The sequence below is a fragment of the Trachinotus anak genome, unplaced genomic scaffold (genome assembly GCF_046630095.1).
Source record: "Trachinotus anak isolate AG129_WGS33_773 ecotype Australia unplaced genomic scaffold, CSIRO_AGI_Tana_v1 ptg000010l, whole genome shotgun sequence".
In the NCBI taxonomy this organism is placed as follows: domain Eukaryota; kingdom Metazoa; phylum Chordata; class Actinopteri; order Carangiformes; family Carangidae; genus Trachinotus; species Trachinotus anak.
Genome location: NW_027273861.1, coordinates 20,194,572 through 20,215,446, shown reverse-complemented (window position 1 = coordinate 20,215,446; position 20,875 = coordinate 20,194,572). Strand labels below are relative to the sequence as shown.

General features: G+C 38.9%; 2 protein-coding genes across 6 annotated transcripts in view; both read right to left on the bottom strand.

The window, feature by feature from the left end:
- Positions 1-1,539: 1,539 nt before the first annotated feature.
- ctdspl3 (CTD (carboxy-terminal domain, RNA polymerase II, polypeptide A) small phosphatase like 3) lies at positions 1,540-10,725 on the bottom strand. Of its 2 annotated transcripts, none has more exons than XM_071486032.1 (11): positions 10,445-10,725; positions 7,984-8,107; positions 7,693-7,833; positions 6,731-6,845; positions 6,507-6,618; positions 5,451-5,537; positions 4,966-5,028; positions 4,491-4,570; positions 2,949-3,075; positions 2,323-2,418; positions 1,540-2,063 (listed from the first exon to the last, which is right to left on the bottom strand). In XM_071486032.1, exons 1-11 carry the CDS (start codon positions 10,571-10,573, stop codon positions 1,998-2,000), a joined length of 1,140 nt encoding a protein of 379 aa, XP_071342133.1. In that variant the 5' UTR covers positions 10,574-10,725; the 3' UTR covers positions 1,540-1,997. The 2 variants fall into 2 exon arrangements, with proteins under 2 accessions (XP_071342133.1, XP_071342134.1); XM_071486033.1 differs by having other exon boundaries at positions 1,730-1,901; positions 10,445-10,718.
- A 1,856-nt stretch (positions 10,726-12,581) lies between these two features.
- arid3a (AT-rich interactive domain 3A) overlaps positions 12,582-20,875 on the bottom strand; it is a 48,379-nt gene continuing 40,085 nt past the window's right edge. For all 4 annotated transcript variants that reach the window (XM_071486029.1, XM_071486028.1, XM_071486030.1 and 1 more), the window contains one exon: positions 12,582-20,313. In XM_071486029.1, coding sequence (XP_071342130.1) covers positions 20,162-20,313 — 152 coding nt within the window. In that variant the 3' untranslated portion in view covers positions 12,582-20,161. The remainder of the gene's footprint in view (positions 20,314-20,875) is intronic.

Genomic DNA, 20,875 nt, shown 5'->3' with positions numbered 1-20,875 from the left:
ACACCATATGGAGCAAATAAAACCAGAGGAGCAGAGCAGCAGGAGGAGGAGGAGGAGGAGGAGGAGGAGGAACTCCCTTTCAGTTTACCTTCAAAGTCAACATTCACAATCACATCACAAACATAAGTTTATCTAAACAGGACAGTAAACATTTACACTGGGACTGAACCGCAGCGCTCCTCTAATATTCATACACAGGCTGATAGTGGTGCTACCACTGTGTTCACTGTGTCCAAGTCCTGCAGTTATAACCCTAACATCAACTCACAAGATGTTCACAGGGAGTTCTTATTGTGCTTTTGTATATATATATATATATATATATATATATAAAGATGCAAAGTGAACATATTTGTGTTTTGGACTCTTTTTTTAAATTTCTATTTGCTACTTGAAGATGTCACCTAAACCATTCATTAACATTCCCAGTGATCTCTGTAAAGTTTCCTGGAAAGAAGCATGTGGTCAGAGGGAGAAGAGAGACAAAGCCCTGACACAGTTATTCTAGTTAGTTCAGTTAGTTGTGCTGAGTTTATTTATTTATTATTTCCAGAAGAAGTTCCCGAAGAAATTGCGTCATCTAAGCCCCAGTGAATATTAATTACTCACTTGTTACTGGAATTTTTTATCATTCATTTCTGCAGAAGTGTTTATAGACACATTTCATGTTCAGTTCACCTGCAGTCCTCTGAATAAAAGTTTCGAGGTTGTCCTTGCTAAGCATTTAGAGACAGCTGAGGTGTGCCAACTGGTCACTGTTTTAGTCTGAAGTTGAACCAAATATTACGGCTCTTCTCCTGGAAACTTCTTAGATGATGTGGAAAAAAAAAAAGGACTTTACAAACCAGTAAAATAACGCATTACCCAGCTTCATAGTTTAATTTCAGCATTTCTATATTATTCATTCAAAATGTAGTTTATATTTATAATCAAATACAAATAATTCATTTCTTGGAAACGTGTCCTCAGCAACAAGTGAAACTTCGTCACATTCAGCTGCTTGTAGGGAACCTGACCACAACAGTAATTCCACCGTATTTCCCAAACTTTTCCATTTGCTCTTCTGAACTTTTTCTTTCCTGCTGCACAGGAAGTGATGAGGCTTTGTTTTAACAGCAGGAATGTTTTTTTCCCCTTTTCAGAAATCAAAAGCAGCCAGCAGTTAACACCACAGTAGTAACACCACAGAAATGGAACTAGAACCCCCCAGATGTCAAAAAAGATAAAAATATAGCAAAAGTCTTACTATAATCCATCAACTTAATAAAACACACCAGAATAGGGATGTGTGGAATCTGTAAAAATTCATGATTTTAACAGAGGATGACACAGATGTGGAGTTTCATTCTGCCATAACACTGTTGACGGCATTAACAGCTGTTCACTCTAACCTCCTCCTCCTCCTCCTCAGTCTAATCTGCAGCAGCTTTCATGACAAATCACTCATCTTGCACACTTCCAACGTTCCAGCATTAGAGTCGGTGTCAGGCCACAGAGCTGAAACACAATCCACACAATCTGCTCAAAGTAAAGCCAGAATGACTGACGGAAGTGCTTTATTTTCCCATTTATTATTAGGGTCATTTTATTGCATTAAAAAAAAGCTTATCTAAAATATACAGAGAAAACAGCTGTTGATTAGGAATATAATCAATAAATAAAAAATCATGACTATAAACAATATATTTCAAGTTTTGTCATGTAAATATACACAAACACTGGGTAGCAATTTATTGCCCTGTGGAATGAGTCTTAGAGAAGAGGGGTTTAGGTGATGAACGACCAGCAGCATGTTTGAAATACCGATCTGCCGGCCTTTTAAGTCATCAGGGAGGACGGAGGAGGGCGAGCAGGTCCACCACAACACATCGGGCTTCAGGTTAGCCAATTCCAACTGGATTCTGCTTTTTCAGCCAAAGCAAAAAAGAAAGCAAACATGAGCTGCGAAAGTCACGTAAAATGGTTAAAGTGAGGGATGAGGTGGTAGAAGAGTCCTGTCAGTCCTCTGACAGCAGCCTGTGGAAGTGATCCTTCCTCTTCTTCAGCACCTCCCGAAAATCCTCCTGAAAAAACACAGCAGGAGATATTCGGACAGAACGATGAAACCGGGGGAGGAAAGACAGCGGGCAGATGCTGCTGCAGATAACCAGCTGCTTCAATCTGAACTGCTTGTCTGGTTAAACTCTGAGAAACCGACCAGCTGCAGGAGTAACTCTCATTTGCCCGTACAGGAGACTGGGGGACGCAGCAGCTAATTTCTCCTACAAACCAGGTGTGAAACAAACATGAAATAAACACAAGCTGATAAGATGACAGACGTACCGCTGCAGACAGTTTCTCCATGTAAGGGGTGAGTTTCTGGAGCTCTCTGTCCTCTGACTCTCCAGACCAGCTCTTGATGGGAATTGTGTTCATCAGCTATGAAAACACATACAACCCAACTTAACCATCTTCACTGTGTAGTTGTAAGATGATACCATTGTCAGAGAACCGATATGGAGGTATTTTATTTAAAAAAAAAAAAAAAACCTCATCAATAATATTTTTGATGTTATTTAAGTGATATTCATTATATTGTTTTGTCAACAAATACCATGAAAAGACCAAAACCAACACTGAACTGATCGAACTGACAAGTACTGTCCTAAAGTAATGTCTGTGTGTCCAAAGCCTGAGAGATCTTTTTCCTCTTATACAGCTCCTCCCTAACAAATTCTGTCCAGTTTGAGTAACATTCAGTGCGGAGCTCAGAAATAACCCTTTTTATTTTTTTCTCACATTTACATCCTCAGTAAGACCCAGTGGCTCGAGGCTGAGTGGAAGTCAGAAAGAGACATGGACAAACACATTGCTGGTTTTGGTCCTTTCATGGGATTTGCTGATTAAAAACCATGAAAAAGATTTGGATTTTAAACTCCTGTGTAGTACAACAGCTCCACAGTGCTTACATGGTACGGGTAAGTGTGCGGTGCGTTGTCCAGAACCACCGTCTTGGTGAGATCCCTCCCCAGGAGGCTGAGATCTTTGATGTAGTGGCCGAGGACACAGGCACAGTCGTCCTGATACAGACGGTGCCTACAAGGAAAAACAGTAAGATGTTAAAAACATTTAGACCTGTTGCTGTGAACCAAATGTGTCTTTGACTTATATGCGAGTTGCAGATGTCTGGGGCAGCAACACCTCGATGTAGAGGTGTGCATCTCTCCCTCTCAGATGATACCATTTTTATCTACATACACACGGTACACAATCCAATACGAATACATTTGTAAATACAATACACTGCCATTCAAAGCTGATTTATTTCAGCAGTGATTAGCTAAAAATAATTTCCTTAAAAGGTCCCATATTTTACATGTTTGCGGTGTTTTATTTCAAGTTTTGATATCAAGAAGATAAATTTGTGGTTTTTAAGATGTAGTTTGACATCTCATCTCTCAGGCTTCTCTCTGGTAACAACACGTTGGTGAGCCAATCAGCCAAGTTCTGGGGCATGGTTGAGAGCAATGACTGCTTTGTTGTGACATCACAAAGTTACAGAAGTCCAAACACCTTGTTTTGAGGCTCAGTTTCTGAATACAGACTGTGTTCATTTCTCTGTAGACTGAGTGCTTTGACAGTATTAATATAAAACCTAGGCCTGCTTTATAATTTCTTTCAGTGTGGCGATGTCCTGAAGAGTTGGATGAAGGACAGGTTGCACACACCAACATACCTTTTTCTCAATTTCATGCAGAATTTGGGTTGGATCTGTGGTTCTGTATCAATCTCACTCTTTCATCAATTTTCTGATATGCAAACATCCAAATGCAGAAAATATGTGATCTTATTGACCATGGCATGATTGTTGGTACTGGTTTGAGTATTGCTGAAACTATTGATCTTCTGGGATTTTCTCACAACAGTCTTTAGAGTTAATTCAGAAAGGAAAAACAAGACACATCAGGGAAGCAGCAGGCCTGCGGATGGAAATGCCTTTTTGATGAGAGAAGGCAAATAAGTGAATGGGCAGACTGTGTCATGCTGACAAATCTGCAAAAATGATGTGATGCTATTATGTCAACATGGACCAGAATCTCATAGGAATGTTTCCAGCACCTTGTTGAATCAATGCCACCAAGAATTCAGGCAGTTCTCTGGGCCAAGTGGGGTCCTACCCAGTATTAGATGATAAAGCAGCAGCTGTGTTTATACCACCTGAGGCCAAATGGAAAACTAATTTATACTGCCCTCACTATATGACGGGAACACATCTGCACTCATTGTAATTCACTCTGGACAACAGTCATCTCAGTCCCTCACACTGTTACACAAGAACACTGAGAGCAACTAACTAATCGACCCAGCACAAACAGAGCATGTAACACTCCTGAGCAGCGTCCAGGAGACAATCGCTGGCTGAGTCCGATAAACCTGACAGAGTGCACGTCTCTGCGGTCAAGCAAAGAGTTTATGGAACACAAGTGGAGGGAGACGTCAGGGAGACATACCGAAACAGTTTTCTCTGCGGGTCCAGGATGTCCAGTATCTTCTCAGCATAGTCCTTCTTTGCACATGTGTAAACAAACAGCTGGAACAGAACACAAACAGCAGCTGGAACCGATTCCACACAAACCAGAACTCAATGGGCATCAGAACACCGTGAAAACTACGCATTGTTTAATTCATTTTCATATACAAAGATAAATAAGATAACGGTGGAATTAAACTGATTGAGTTCAAATTAAAATAAAGGGGGAGGTATGAAATAAGTATGTGTGTGTAGAGATGGAGAGTATTGGTTTTGAAAACTTGGAGCAGATCTGTTCATCAGAAAAGCCTTTAATATTTGAAGTTCAAACATTGCTGAATAAAATATATATCACCTAAAACAAAACAGACTTTCTCAAACAGACAGCACTTATCTACAGCCAACTGTAGCAATAAATGACCCGACAATTTATTAACTCAGTGATTAACACATACCTCGTAGATTTTTGCCATGGACTGCAGAAACTCTCTCACATGTGGTCGTAGGACCATGTGAACCTGTTGAGAACAAGGGAGGATGAAATGAATGAACAGGTAAATACAAACTCTCAGTTTTCTTCCTCATTTCAAATTTAATTATCGTTAACCAAGCATTTAACATAATCTTAGGCTGAGTTTTCTTTTTTTGCATTCTTTTGGTGTAAAAAAACCCAAAATCTTACTGTACATTTCTCAAGATCATTCTCACAGCTTAATACCAAAGCTGATAGAGTTCAAATTATTAATACTAAAGATAAAATGTAATACTAAAAAAAATGTTGGTTCTGTGTTATCAGAGCTGAAATGAGATGTTTTTAAATATTAAATGGTCGGTTTTTCAGGATTTAGCCCAATAACTACAAACCCACAGCAATAATTTGCTCAGTGTGCTTCAACTTTAAAGACAGGTTTGTGAACAGCAGCGAGCAGTGAGCGGTCACCTTGTATTGGTGGTCCTGGAAAGCTGTGTGGAAGGTGAACTCTGCGTCCTCAATCACGTTCAGAGAGCTGAACATCAGGGTCTCCTCCTGGAAGATTAGTTTATTTTAGTTTTTTTGAGTCTGCCTTCTTATTATGGTGATGGTACAGTATCTCTGCTTTAACTAGTCACATTTCACATTACACAAAGAAGAAAACTGACAGTTCCACCTTGCCACAGCAAGATACTCTTGGAAACTACCCAGATACATCCAAACACACGTATTTCTGGTCCAATTGAATTTGAGCTGCATCCATACAAATCAACACAAGTTATCTCACCAAACAAACAACGATGGGCATGATCTTAGTTTTAAGTTGATGAACTCACTCCTGTCTGGCAGTGTGACATTATGCTACTGTGGTGCAACATGTGTATGATGTAATACATGTTAACCACTCATAACAAGGTCCTCAATACTCTGAAGAGGTTGCTCTGCCACAGTTATGTGGATTTTAGTTGCTGCTGGCTCATGTAAGATCTCTCTTCATGGCCATGGCTCTACATCTAACCCACTGTGGCCCGGTCATTGAATGTTGATAAATAACCTACAGTGATTCATTTATCATTCATAGGAGCATCTCAGCATCAGCATCATTCTACCAACCTGAGGACTCAATCAATCACAATAACTATCCATACCTTATTTAAAAGATCAATACTACTGGTGTATTAGACATGTTATGTTGTTGCTGTGAAAATTATTAGACATCAGAGATTTTCTGATACCAATTTTTCCTCACTGATAGTGATTTGGAAACCTGAACTTGTGTATCAGCCGATACCGAGTACTGATTCGATACCAATGCGTTACCAATGATTGCCATCTGACCTACTTTTAATCTATTCAAAAATAGGTAGGTAAATAAATAAATAAATAAATAAATAAATAAATAGGTAAAAATAAGTACAGGTATTGTCTATTAAAAAAGTGACCAAACCAAGGAAAAAATGAATTAGAATTTGACTTGTTGTGCCCATGTCCTAAGTGAAGAAAGCTACAGAGGTGTAAACTCACCAGGTCGACCACCAGCGTTGGCTCTGGAGTGCTCCTGGTCTTGGGGGGAATATCTCTAAGTCGGGGTCGGGAATACTGAGACTGTGACGGTATGTTCTTGATGAAGGTAAATCTGGAAAAGAAAATAATCCTCTCAGAAACAGAAATACCAGGAGAGACAAATGGACATAATTGTATGGGATGAAGTTACACTAACAGCAGAGGACATTGAGACATGTACTCACGGGTTGAAGACGTCATCGTCCTCGTCTCCAGCCAGAAGATCAATGGAGCCATAACCAAATACACCTTGTTCTGGGCTCATCAACACATTGTTTCCAGTGCCTGGACATTTCATATCTAGACAGAAAAAAACAATACACACAGACTGTAAGAAACACAGGTCTGTTCATCTCTGAGTGAGCATGGAAACCTAATACTTTGGCACTGTCATTCAATGAGATTTCCATGTTTCCTTTTTTCACCGGGCTAGAGCGATTTTCTTGAATTAACAATAGCTCTGCCCAAGTGTAAAGAAAAGAACGTGAAACCAGGTTAAGTTTGCTTTACTTGATTAACTTGATTTATAAATTACTATATGATGGGATGCTCTGAAGTACTTTGTTTCCTGTCTATTCTCAGAGTTAAAGGCTGCAATAAAAACACCAAAATGTAATATTATCAAAGCATTTCGAGCTTCTCACATAGTGCACAAAAAAGTGAGAATCATTTACAAAAGCTGTTTACAGCATCAACATTGTTTTCAGAATTACATTAACTTTTTCAGACTAATTCATACCGGCTCTTACAAAAAGGACAGTAAGTCCTTTACCAAAGCAATAAATACCAACTGTCAGCTCACCACATTAATGTCTGTTGACCAGTTTAACAGGCTCACATTGCTCTTTCCATTTAATGCACTCAGGGTGGGAATTTACCACAAGCCACCAGAAAGATGCTGGTACTTTTATGCTGTGGTTGGTGAGTGAGTTTATGCGACCACTCGCTTTCGTCATGGAGAAAGTAAACAAACTTAAAAGGAATGAGTATCTCCCAAAGTGGGTGAAAAAGCAGCGAAAGTGTTAAGTGCATTTCTAATGTCCCACAACACAAAAAGGGTTGATGATGACAACTTTCTCTTTTTGAGATCTTGTAATCTTGTAGTCTAGATTGTAGAAAGTCATTCACGAACAGTAGCTGCACTCACTCTCTTTGCTGGGTGTGAGGAAACGCACGATGGGTGAGTAGATGTTTCTGGCTGTTGAGTTGCAAGGAGACACTGGGTCAATCTCTGACAATATGCGCTCATGGCGCATGATGGGCCTGATCGGAGTCTTGAAAGCCAAATCTAGATGACAAGAAGATGACCAGTCAGAAGACACAAAAACAAGAGCAGGAAATGGCATAAGGAATTCAACAAATGTAATGTAATAAAAATAAAAATGGTTTTATTAAATAAAAAATGTCCTTGACAATAACTATATCCTGCCAAACATACCTGTTTCTGTGTTGTCAACAGCAATGGCTCTTTTCCTTGCCCGCCCACGAGGCAGTGGTCGCCTTGTCATTGTGGGAACTTCATCATCTGAGTGGTGAGAGTCATTATCCAAAGTCTCTTCAACCTATGGAGTAAAGATTAAAAAAAAAAAGATGGGCAGCATTTATAAAACTTTATTACAATACTTTCATATTCCAATAGACTGTAAATGTTTGAGCATCAAAAGTGAGAAGAAAATCATTAGTAATCACACAGAGGCATTTATTTTTGTTCGCGTTTTGTTCTGAAGCAACTCAGAAACCTTGTTTAAAAATTCAAATACAAAAAAAGCCAGATTAAATACTGGACAAAAACTAAAACAAGAAAAAAGGGGGTCAGGGGTTTTAGTAGCTGACTCAAATAGAAATTTAAGAAATCATTCTCATTTCCTCATCACAGAATACTGTAAACTACTGAGGAGTAGTCTATAAATAACACTATTGATATCATTTAATAATATGTCAATATAAAATCCCTGGATGGTGATGCAGCTTTTAAAGCTACGAAAACATTCAAGCTCCATCAAACCAAAATGTCATTTCAGAAACTACTTACAGCTGTTAGTTTGAGAAAGAAGCTAGTTTCCACATCCCTGCTGAGGTATAATTCAAATCATATTCAGGTCTGGCTACAAAATGATGAAAACTACAAAGTGTGATTGTTTAGATGTTTTCAGACCAAAACCCAAACCACCACCACAAATGTTACGATGAAGAGGTCTTTTGTCCAGGATAGCATGCTGACTGAAGTCGTACAATTTCACCACAGCTTGTGATTGTGCTATTATTTAAATGCAAAACAGATACATAAAGAAAAGAGCCTTAACTAGCCAAAAGAGAACCATTTCAGACTTTAAATGTCTGCTGTAAAGAAAGGATACACAAGGTAAGTTTGCTTTTGTCCTTGATAAATAAAATAGCAGCAAAAGAAACTGTTTCTCAGTCTTATATTATATAATATCTATTTGTTGTATTTATTATTTTTTTTCTTGTAACTCTGCAACAGTCACACTAAAGGAAAATGCCCACATGTGAGCATGTCATCAATCTACCATGAAGAGCAAGTATACATAGTTCACGTCAAAGTGTATACAGTCTGCATGCATGTGTCCTGTGACCTACTTTTACTGGGACCCTCTCTCACATGCAACTGGTCTGTTTAATCCTCTGTCAGACACCACGTCACAGCGCTGTATATTCTGAACCTCACAAAGCCATACAGGGATGTAGCCCTAAACACTGGCAGAGCTTTTGACTTAAAACCTTCATCGACAGCAATGTTTCTGATACATAGGCTCTACTTGGGCCCTGGTAGATTAAGACTGATCCATGTGAAAAAAAAAATCACTCAGTTTCAACTTAGTTTGAAAAGAGTGATATAAAGAATTGTAGTGCAGTTTTAGTGTAGTGTAGTTTTGCCCAACTCATTTTTGGCCACAAACCTGTCTGAGTGTTATGCGCTGCACTAACTGAGTGGGGACTAAAGGCTTCTGTGTGAAGACACCTAGCTAGTGTCCACCATTAGTCTGCATGTGGGGCGTTTAGGGGGCACCTGTAAATTGTAGCTGAAGAAAATAACCTGAATTACACTCCCCCTCTAAACTGCGTGAATCACAGCATGCACATAACTCACACGCTGTGCCACCCACTACCACAAGTAAACTCTCAACCTTTGGGATGCACTGGACTGCATGGGATTTGTAGCCAAGTGTTAAGTGCACATAGTTTTGTCCAAGACATTCTTCTCGCCTAAAATTATTACAATGCTTGACTAAAAGCCCTCAAAATAGAAGGCGACAGTTTAACTAACAGCCACTACAGAGTGACACACAGGTGCAAATTATGATGAAATAAGAAGTATGATTGTCACCATAGCCAAAAAAATGCATGAGAACAACAAACAGTATAAGCACTTAAAGTAAGTAATAATGGCAGAAGAGACAGGGAGTACATATTTATGAGGCAGAATTCAAAAATTATTTATAAAGCACAATGGCACACAATAACAAATTAGCTGGTGGAGCTAAGGGAAGCTAGTGTTAGCTACATGAGTCCTGTAGTTTAATGGCTTTATTATTTATTAACTTCCCGTTAACTACAGCTCAGTAGTTTCAGATGTACGTAAAATAAAAACTCGTCTTCGTAACTGGGGAGGAAAGGGGAGCTGGTGATCTAGAGGAAGATCCCCACCTATCGTCCAGATACTGCTTCGCCACAACAACGGCGAGCTAACGTTAGCGCCTACTGTTTTGTTATTGGGACACAGGCTAACAGGTTAGGCTAACAGGTTAGGCTAACACACAAACGACCGTTAATACTCCTTAAACTGTGACTGACACGACGAGGACTGATACTACTGATAATTACGGGGCTATTACAAGGCTGCTGACAGAAAATAATCGCAGCAAACATAAATTAGTTACCTTGGTTTGAAGCGGGCTTTCGGCCACCGACAGGCGCCTTCGTCTCGGCGTCGCTTTGATAGACTGGCGGCGGTTGCTCCTCGGCGTCTCCAAACAAGAGGAAACCGTTTTTTGAGACCTGAGTCTCATTTTACTTCTTCATATGGGACTTGTAAACATCTAAACACAAACTCCTCCACGGCAGTGCGGACGCTTTAGATGCTTTTCTTTTCTCTTTTTCCCCCCCTCACCAAGCTGGATTCAGTTGTCGATGTAGCTCCGCCCGCCCCGCTCAGCCCCGCGGCTTCTCGAATCACCCTGTGCGGGTTTAAATCTGCCGGGGTGCGATAGGTTCATCATTGCGGACGCCGTAATTGGGCGGTGCTTCAGAAAACTCCAGCGTCAACGTGAGACGCGAGTCACGTTGCAGGGCTGAAGAGCCAGGTAAAAAATGTGTCTGCATGATTATATAAGGCAGGAGAGTGCGCGTTTTGTTCTGAAGCAACTCAGAAACCTTGTTTAAAAATTCAAATACAAAAAAAAGCCTGATTAAATACTGGATAAAAACTAGGTCAAAACAAGAAAAAAGGGGGTCGGGGGTTTTAGTAGCTGACTCAAATAGAAATTTAAGAAATCATTCTCATTTCCTCATCACAGAATACTGTAAACTACTGAGGAGTAGTCTATAAATAACACTATTGATAAAATTTAATAATATCTTAATATAAAAATGCCACATTTCCCCCCCTGAAGTTTACTGTCCCTGAGGCTCCTGATTCAGCTGCATATTGCTGGGACCTGTACCTGGTCAACACCTTTCTACTAGGAGCTAATTTAGATTAGCTGTTTTATCTGTAACATGGCCTTATATTTTCATTTGATTGTATGTGCTCATGAGGCGCGATGGGCCTGACTGGGGTCTTGAAGGTAAAATCTAGACCACAAGAATACGATCAGTCAAAAAACACTAAAGCAAGAGCAGGGAACAGTGTCAGAGATTCAGATTCTAGAAAACAAAATGTTTAATGAGATCAATCCCATCCTTCAAGCTTCATCTTTGTGTACACGACCTCTTTAAGGGAAAATTTAATTAAAATAGAATCAACATATAATACTATTTTAATGTTGTAGTTTTTTTATTTTATTTTTGGACTTAAAAAATGTTTATATGCTGTTATAACAGTAGATTGTAAACTTTACAGTACTTACTAGTTTCCACCACTGAACTTTGAGCTACTTGAGCACTTCCATTTTGTGTTGATTTACATCTCAGAAGGAAATAATGTAGTTTTTACTTAACTACATTTATCTGGCAGCTGGAGTTACTGGTTACACAGATTTGACATAAAAACCCATGAAGACCTTATAAATCTGATGCTTTGTTATAGATTAAACGACTCAACGACTTAAAGTTAAATTAGCTCCACCTCAACCACAAAAAGCTGCTTGTATAGTAGTGCCTCAGTAATAATAATAAATTAATATCATAATAATAATAATATAGACGTGACAGAGGACATTTTTCACATAATACGTGTTTAACTTGTCAGTATTTTATAGTCCGGTATCGCTACTTTTAAAGGATTTGAAGACTTCCGTCACTTGCAACTATTAATGTTTAAAGTGGGAAATGTTTAAGCTACTAATATAAAATATATGACCATAAAAGTGAGCACAGATCTATAAGTCTCTTCATTTTGTTAACTGTGATTCTGTTTAATTCATGCTTTATTCTGTGTATTTAAAAATAAGTAGTGATATATGGTTTTGAACATTTGATCTTACTTTATTTGACCAGGTTTATCTACTCAGTATCAATTCTCCTTTCTCGTACCTGTGTTTAAAACAAAGAATATAAAATAACCCAATTAAAACCAATGAGGTATTTTAGTCAATATGTTAGTGATATAGGTTTTTGGTAGCTAAGCTCCCATTATGCAGAAGATGTTCTACTTCAGGTAACTAAAATAATTTGTTGAAAGACTGATGTAGAGCTTTAAGTGCTTAATAACTTTTTGGAGCCAACATGAATGTGAATAAGTACATAATGGACACATTTTAATAACAGACTAACTAACTGAATGGGAAGGAACATATAGCTTTTTAAAATATACTGATTAAGAGGTTTGCTAATTTATAAAAACACCCAAAGCTCTGCTGACATTTAAGAAAGGTGATATTTTATTAATTTCAGATTCAAAATAAAAGTATTCACACAAACACATATTGAGTAAATAGGCAAGAATCGCTCTTCACCCTTCAAAAAAAAACAGAAAAAAAGGAAAACAAACAAAAAGAAAACAGTTGCATTACCCGCTGCCACTTCACTGTTACTGTGGTTACCGGGAAACATCCCATTCATCAAAAATGTAATCATTTATAGAAAAAAGAGGAATAAGCACACATTAATAGAACAGACTGAAAAACGACTCCCAGTACTAACAGTGGTACTAGAGGCAGTACTTGTCGTAGTACTAGTAGAATTTAGCTGTTGAGCTGGAGGTTCCCTGTTGTTGGTGCTTAAATAAACTTTACAGCAGAAGTGTTACGAACCTGTAACACAGAAGGAGAAGCAGAAAGACCGAGAGCAAGCCACCTCAGTGTCCAAAATGAACCTTTTAGGTCACCAACCAGGGTGAAAAAATACCTGATGAAGATATTTATTTATATCTAGCCACTATAATGTTAGAAATACTTCCACAATATTTGTTTTCAATACAATCTCAGTGTGTACTTCCAGCAAACTGTGTTCATATCTAATCTCAGAAACTATACTGGTATGTTACAGAGTTCATTTCGGACCCTGGTGTTAGCCTTCATGCCCTCTTTGTGTACCCATTACACTGTAACTTGAGCCCTCATTGGGTTAAATGCATCAAACTGGAGGCAGAGGTAGATTTTCCTGAGAAAAAGTTGTAAGAGACAAGAGACAAAGCCTTGTTTCAGTTCTGAAATTGACGCAAAGATGCACGTGAAAATCCACGCACACACATCACATCACATGCTTCCCTAAAATAATCACATTATCATCATAATCACTATATCAATAAATCTGCTCTACATGTAATCTCTGTGTGCACGGGTTGCTACAGCATATCCAAAAAAAAAAGGCAAAGAAAGAGCAAAAAACTAAACAAACAATATAAACATGATATAATCCAGAGCCCTAGTAAGCCATATTTCAGAAATAATCTATTTAATGAATTTTAGTAATACAGATTAATTCATACAATTGTCACAGCAGAAGGCATCTTGTTATACTCCGATCGTCATTTTCCCTTCTCCACCGTCCACCTGATGGAGGTAAAGTCAGTGGTGAAGTCCAGTCAAAAGCCCCCGAATCCACATGCACCTTAACCCGTAAATGTTCCGGCAAAATTTCCATGTTGGCAGCAAGTGGGAACAGGAGTCTGAGTCAATTTTCCATGCAAGACGCTCTGGACCTGGTAAGTTTTTAAGAGGTTATTTAAGCTACAGCTCTATTGGGAGTAAAAGCAGCAATGTTTCAAGATAAAACACCTGAAAATTACGACGTTCTCATCTTAGACTTTTTGACAGAGAGGGTTTTGTGCCGAAGCTCCAACATCTGAAATCCTGAGCAGCACAACATTTACTACTTATACTATCAGAAAATCAAACTCCAAGACAAACAAAATGCAAAGTAAGAAAATTAGTCCGGCTAAGTCATTGTTCTGATCAGTACAACAGCACATGAATGCATCAAACAAGCAGACTTTTAGAAATCAATCCAAGCTTTTAACTGCACTACCACACAACAATATTGTAACTTTGACAAATAAAAATAAAGCCAAGAACTGCAGATGCAAAGTGTCTAAACTAATGACCACAGATACAGAGAAACAGACGAGAAAGGTTGTTTGATTATTGATTGTTTACTGGTAATGTTTTTAATATGTGAATATATATGTGGTTATTAAAATGTTCCATGATGATCTAAAGGCCATTTCACCTCAACAAGAAGGAAACTCTGGAAACACTGAGAGGAAATGAAGATATGAACACTGAAAATATGTAATTTTTTGCCATAAATGGCCATACTGAAGGATAGTGAGTCTTGGCAGCCCTGAATCAAACCTTTCAGTTTTTCCCATCCAGGAAATCTTAACTGGTTTATTGTGTCATAATGAAGTCCTCCACTGTGGGGAGCTCTTTCTACAGGGGTGAGAGCTTCTCAACTACACTGACATCACTGATTCCCCTTACATTTCTAAAATGGTTATTGATAAAAGGTGCGAGTCACATTTTAGCTGTAATCTGATTGTCTGTGGTCTTTACAATCTCTTTCATTGTCAAACCAAACTCTTTATAAACTAGCATCAAAAACGTCTTGGTCGGTCTTCCTGCATCGACACAGCCTTCCACAGGAATCTCTGTAGGGGATGAAGCGAAGAAATCTGCCAAAGCTTTTAGTCTTTGAGGTAGAAGCGGGGCTTGATTATGGTTGAAGGGATGTCAAAGTGTTTGGAGGTATACAGTGTTGTCATAACATCTCCTGATTGTCGCTACCACACAATTACAAACATGCCAGCCTTCCCTGAAGATGCTGCCGTGCACAGAGAGACAGAGAGAGCCGCAGTACATCTGCTGTTCAAATGCAAATATCTCGCAGAGCAGGTCAATAGATATACGATAAACATGGATCCATAGAAGGGGGGCAGGTGCTTGAGTGTTGCCTCAGAGGCCAAAAGGTCACAGGGTCAAATCTAAAGAAGCAATGTTGATCCTTTAGATCAGAATTGATTGGATTTCGCTTTCTCCAGCAGCCTTCCCCTCCAAACTAAAGCTTTCAGCCACAGCATGTCTCTATTTGATTGTCAGCCACTACCAGCAACTGTGACATCTGCTACTCACAAAGAGACAGAAACATGGAGAGAAATGCAAGGCTCTCCGTGTGCAACTGAACTGACACTAACAAGAGCAAATACAGCCTTTAATATGGTAATACATTAAATTTACAGCAGCTTCTGATTAAATGTAAGAATCAAGCAGAAAGATGAGCAAAACCTAAAAGAGCTTGAACTCATTTTTTTTTTTTTTCCACCCTGGGTCTTTTTGTCATCCTTATGATCTATGTATTGTGTATAGGTCAGCATAGCATGTATTCACTACCATTACTATAGAGACTATGCTGCCCTACAAAGGCTACACATAATAACCATGGATTTGGTCAAAACTGAGTTAAAAACCTGTTAAAATCTGACTTTTTGACATCTAACATTACCATAGAAATTATAATACCATCAAATGTATCATTTTTGTGGACAAAAGAACTGCATGGAGTTGTAAGGTGTGTGACACTAATTAATAATGTGCACAGAAGGCATAAAATGAAGGTTTTACAGCTCATTTTTTTGTTACACATGTTTGCTAAGAATCTCTACTGTCATTTATTCTGTAGTTACTGCTCTCTAAGGCAGTAGGTCTAAATGAAGCACAATAAGTGGTTCCAAGAATGTTGTTGCCAAAACTGTAAGACCCAGAATGAAATAAAAAGATGTAAATTTCAAAGAGATTACAAGGTATATATGTAGCTACATTGCATAATGCTTTGCATAAATATGTCTATCAAATGGAAAGAAGACAGATTAGCCGTAGTGTGTGTCTGTACTGATTCATGTCACTGGTCAGCATCAGAAGGCACCGCCTGTTAGACATGTCAGCTACATTTTTCACTGTAGAAATGCACTGAATTCCTCTGAAACATCTACAGTGAGAAGCTGATCATTATTTCAGATGGGGTTGTGAATCTTGACATCAGGCTCCATCATATGAATTAAAACTGCTAAATGTCGTTCACCTTTTAAAAGGCAAAATGGTCGAGGTCTGATTGGTCTGCTGTCTGACTTCACAGCCACACCGCAGGGCAATAGCTGCAAAGCAACTAGTTCTTCCCCAAATAACTAAATTCATCATGTAAACACCCATCTGTCCTGTATCTTCTCCACAGATCTGGGGCAAGCTGTTCACAAATAAAAAATGAACCCAGCTCCCACCTACATAAGGCTGCTGACAGAACGCTCTAATCTTGCACAAACTGGAGTTTCAGTTCTGCAAATTCTTCTCAGACTTAAAAAACGACTCCACTGGCTGAATTAAACCTCTGTGGTCAGAGCCAAAGAGTTACTGTTTTTAAGAGGCGCTAGACTCATACCCACAGACAAAATACAGAGGCAGGAGAGGAGGAAACTTTTATCTAGGTTTGCTGCTTGTTATAGATATGATCGTAGATCAAGCTAACATTCGCTCTGTCCCTGTTGAATGAATGAGAACACAGTGCCACTGATGCAAACTGTTACAGAGTCACAACAACAGCAGCAGTTTCAGAAATGTAGGCGCACTTCGAGCCAGTCCAAGTTGCACCACCTCGTGGTAACAGCTGTCACAGTTTTGACACGTGCCACCTGCAGGCAACAGGTTACAACAGTTTTTCCTCTGTCGAACTGCTGTTAGGGTTTGTTTTGTCTAAGGTTTTGCATTTATTATTTTACACTGATAAAACAAGCTTTGTGAACATACTCTGCAAATTTCTGTATTTGGTGTTGAATAATTTAACTATAAACTTACTGAAATAATGAACACATCTGTTGAGACTGAAAAATGATCTCACCACAAGGTCCAGCTGCTCTGGGGCTTTCTATTATATCACACGATCTAGTTGAGCTTGTCTGAGGCTGATTCGCCTGAAAAAGACAGCTGGTGTTGTACATCCATGAGCTGAATTATATTTAATAACCACTGCAGATTTATGTGACACAGCGACGCTCTGCTTTTATGTTTTTATCCTGTGAGCCACGTCAAAGACAAATTTCCATCGACTTGTAAAGCACAATTAAGTTCTTCTGCCTCTGATTACTCATTATTTTAGCTGATGGGTGGCACAAATTTAAAACCTCAGACAGATGCAAATACAGCAGCAACTATGTAGACTGTAGCTGTATCCTCATATCTTCATCTGAAGGTCAAAACTGCTGCTGTTACATTTATTGCCTATAGGTGGCGCAAGATTATGTGCATTAGACTGGTCTGGCATTGTGAATCTACATAAGTGAGTTTTAGTTTTGTTATGATCTTTACATCTAAAACAAATATGATTTGTGTTTCAGGTTTCTCCGACAGTTCCTCTTTTGTCACTTAAGTAACCTTGAACTCAGTCACTTTGGAAACACTGTGGTTCTCTGTCATATTAAGATGTGACTCAACCAATGAGATCCTGTTTCTGTCTCTGAAAGTTATTTTCAAAATCCAACTAAAGCTCCACTTTTCTTTTCTATGGAGAAATAAAACCATTTATTTTTGAAGTTTTGCTTTAACGCATTAAAAAAGCACTTGATGTTTGTGTTTTTGAATGGGAGTTGTTGGTCATCTGAGTATAAAGAGTACTTTCTAAAACTGACCACTGTTTGTGTAGCAGCTGGTGGTGATTTCCCACCGAGAAGCAAGTCCAATATCAAAGCCTTGACAGCCATCTGGTGATATTTGACTGGAACAGTAAAAACTGATTAGACGGAGGTACTGCTCGCTCTCTGGTCATCTCATGCTGTGTTAAGGCCTCAGAACAGAACCCACATACAAAGCCTGATTTACTTCCTAACGTCAGTAGGAATGAGGCTGCTTTGTGTAGGGGTGGGGTCGAGGGGGTGGGGTGGGGGGGGGGGTGGGGATTTAGTAACAATCTTTAACAGCCAACAGTCCAGAGAGGTAACACAGGTTAAAGTTCAAAAAGCTGAGTGATTGATCTACTTCAAAATGCAGAGACACAACTACTTATGAGGTAACATTGTGTCTCCGCTGTGGCAGATTTAACCTATTATAAATCCAACTGCAGAGAGTGTTTGTGCAAACACTAAGACACAAGCAAGCACTCAGCTGAAGCTATGAAAGCCTCTGATCTTACATTATCAAAAGCCCCAATTAAGCAACATCTAAAAACAGTCAGAGGACCACAAGACATTCTCTGTGTTATCCTTGATAGCAAGCTACTCTCAAGAGGACCCTGTCCTTGTCACAGCACAGGATAAGAAGCACTTGGATCAGAAGTCATGCAAAAACACAAAGCTGAAACAAAAAACAAAAGCATCTGTAATCTATTATACAAGAAAAAAATAACAACAAAACGTCAGATATGAGCTGAAATAATTGTCAGGATATTTATCTTCTGAAGCTCAGACTGCGTCTCCTGACATTTGATTGTCCATGTGAGTGTCACCACAAATACAAGGACTCTTGTAATTTCAAGACAGGAAGTCACAGTTTTCCTGTTTCCTGAAGGGCTTTTATCTACAAATACATGCATGCATCTGGCTTTAAGACAATCACTCCACTAGAAGGCCAAGTCATAAAAAAGATAAAAATGGATCTTTCTGCAGGGAAAGATGTTGAAAAGCATTGCTCCATCAAGTGTAATAGAAGACTGTGGGATATTGTACAAAGTGATGAGCAGACGGACACCTGAGAACAATGCAACGTGTTATTCACATAAAATCTGAAGCCTGAACAGCAAGCAGTCGTGTGGACGCCGCTGAGGCTCAGAAAGTCCAGCGTGTTGAGGTGCAGTGAAAGGCTTTAGTTCATTTGCCCACCTGCACAGCTAACCTTACTCGTACATACAACCATTTTGAACACTAAGCTTGTTGATACACCCGCATGATTGCCATGGATATCTATTGAACTGGCCTTATGTCAACTAACAGGTGGGGGTTTTAGATAGCCAGCTGTTTCAGGAAGAGCAACCATAACAACTGCTTGAATTCAGCAGGGACGTCGGCTACCTAGCATTCTAGCTAACTAGCTGCTACCTAAACTGGGGTAGCAATCGAAGAATGGACCAAATATATTAAAAAGTCAGCCAATATCCTTGCAGATTCTTGAGGTCCAGCCATTTCAAATTTGCATTTCACTGGAGAATCTGTGGCATAGGTTTGATGTGTATCTCCGTACACAACAAGAGTGCAGACCTGCACCAGACTCACTCTTCCACATAGAGATCCAAACTGGCTGCCATGTGAATAAGGTTATAAGGTTTTACACAAAATGAGGTCACAGCGGTACATGGTTATATGCCCTGAAGAAACAACATATACCTTTAAAGCTTTTCTGATTAAAAATAGATTATATTCATATTTTCTTTTTTTTAATAGAATTCTAAATATATAGATTTTTTTTTTCCTGCAGTGAGAGGATTGTTAAAAATTTAAATGATAAACACAATAGAGAATAACAATAATGATAATAATGACACTGAAAAGTTAGAATAAAAAAAAAAAAAAAAAATCTCTCCCCTAGAGGATAAAACATCGCTGTCAGTCAGTAGCTGTGTTTGTGTGTGTAAACAGTGCATTGCTCTTCCTTGTTATTATCATCTCTTTTGTTCTCTGATAATCTGTACATTTATGCAGAAATAAATAATTCACAGGTTGTGCATACATATTTGTTTAGCATATACTGGCTCTCAGTTGGGATATTTTTTTTTTTCAAAATTATTTTGGCTATGAAGAACAAAAGAGGTGAGTATGTGAGAGAAAACCTGAGATAGTGTACTTCAAGTGATCTGAGTTTCAGTTTGTGTCTTCCTGTACGGTTTATGGTTCTTCTCTTTTTGGCATAGATGATATAGAAAATGAGGTTGATTTTTGGCTTTACTTAGCGTGGTAATTTGAAAAAATAAAATAAAATAAAATAAAATACAAAAAAAAATAAAGGGGAAAGGCTGTGGGTTTGTTAAGACAACAGGTTGCTGGAGGTTGAGGTTGAGGTAGGTGTGTTCTCCTGCTGCTGAGGGGCGACACGACCGCCGACCACCGAGTTGGAGACGGACATTCCAGATGCACCAGATGAGGCCGACCCTGCTGCTGCCTGAGCAAAAAGTACGCCTGGACAGGAAAAGACACAAGAAACAGAAAATAAAGTTACAAATATACAGTATTCAATGTAATCCCTATTTAAAAATGAAACTTGAAGGAGGTGTTCAACATTTCATTGGCTTTCTTTCTGAGTCTCAGAGGAGAAATTGGATTTGGAGCTGAGAGGCAATTAGCTTAGCTTAGCACAGAGACTGGAAGACACAGCTATCCACACTTTTAAAGATCACCAATTATCAAGCTGTATCTTGTTTATTCAGTTCACCTTTTCCACTGACTTCACACCATACTGTGCAGAGGTGAGAAACGAGCAAAGGACTGAACCTCTCTCTAGCTCTGCTCTTTCATTCTTACCACAACGCTTTCCGTCACTTTTTACGTGTATAATTCAGTGTAGGACTATAATCTCAAAGTCTCCTGTCCAGGAGGGATTGTTTGAAAGTGTCTGCTTCATATATAAACCCCCTCTGCTTTTTACTCTGCCTTTGAGTGAAGCCATTTGGAAAAGCAATGAACACGTTTGTCATCTGACAGGTCAAACAAAACTTTGTACAAATAGATTCTTTTCAAGCAT

What these genes read in the sequence shown, in the direction of transcription:
- ctdspl3 (XM_071486032.1), bottom strand. Translation starts at nt 10,573, where the DNA reads ATGAGACTCAGGTCTCAAAAAACGGTTTCCTCTTGTTTGGAGACGCCG. An exon ending in CAACGCTGGTGGTCGACCTG is followed by an intron (nt 5,538 to 6,506) that starts GTGAGTTTACAC and finishes CTAATCTTCCAG; the next exon opens with GAGGAGACCCTGATGTTCAG. An exon ending in CCGCAGAGAAAACTGTTTCG is followed by an intron (nt 3,076 to 4,490) that starts GTATGTCTCCCT and finishes TTTTCCTTGTAG; the next exon opens with GCACCGTCTGTATCAGGACG.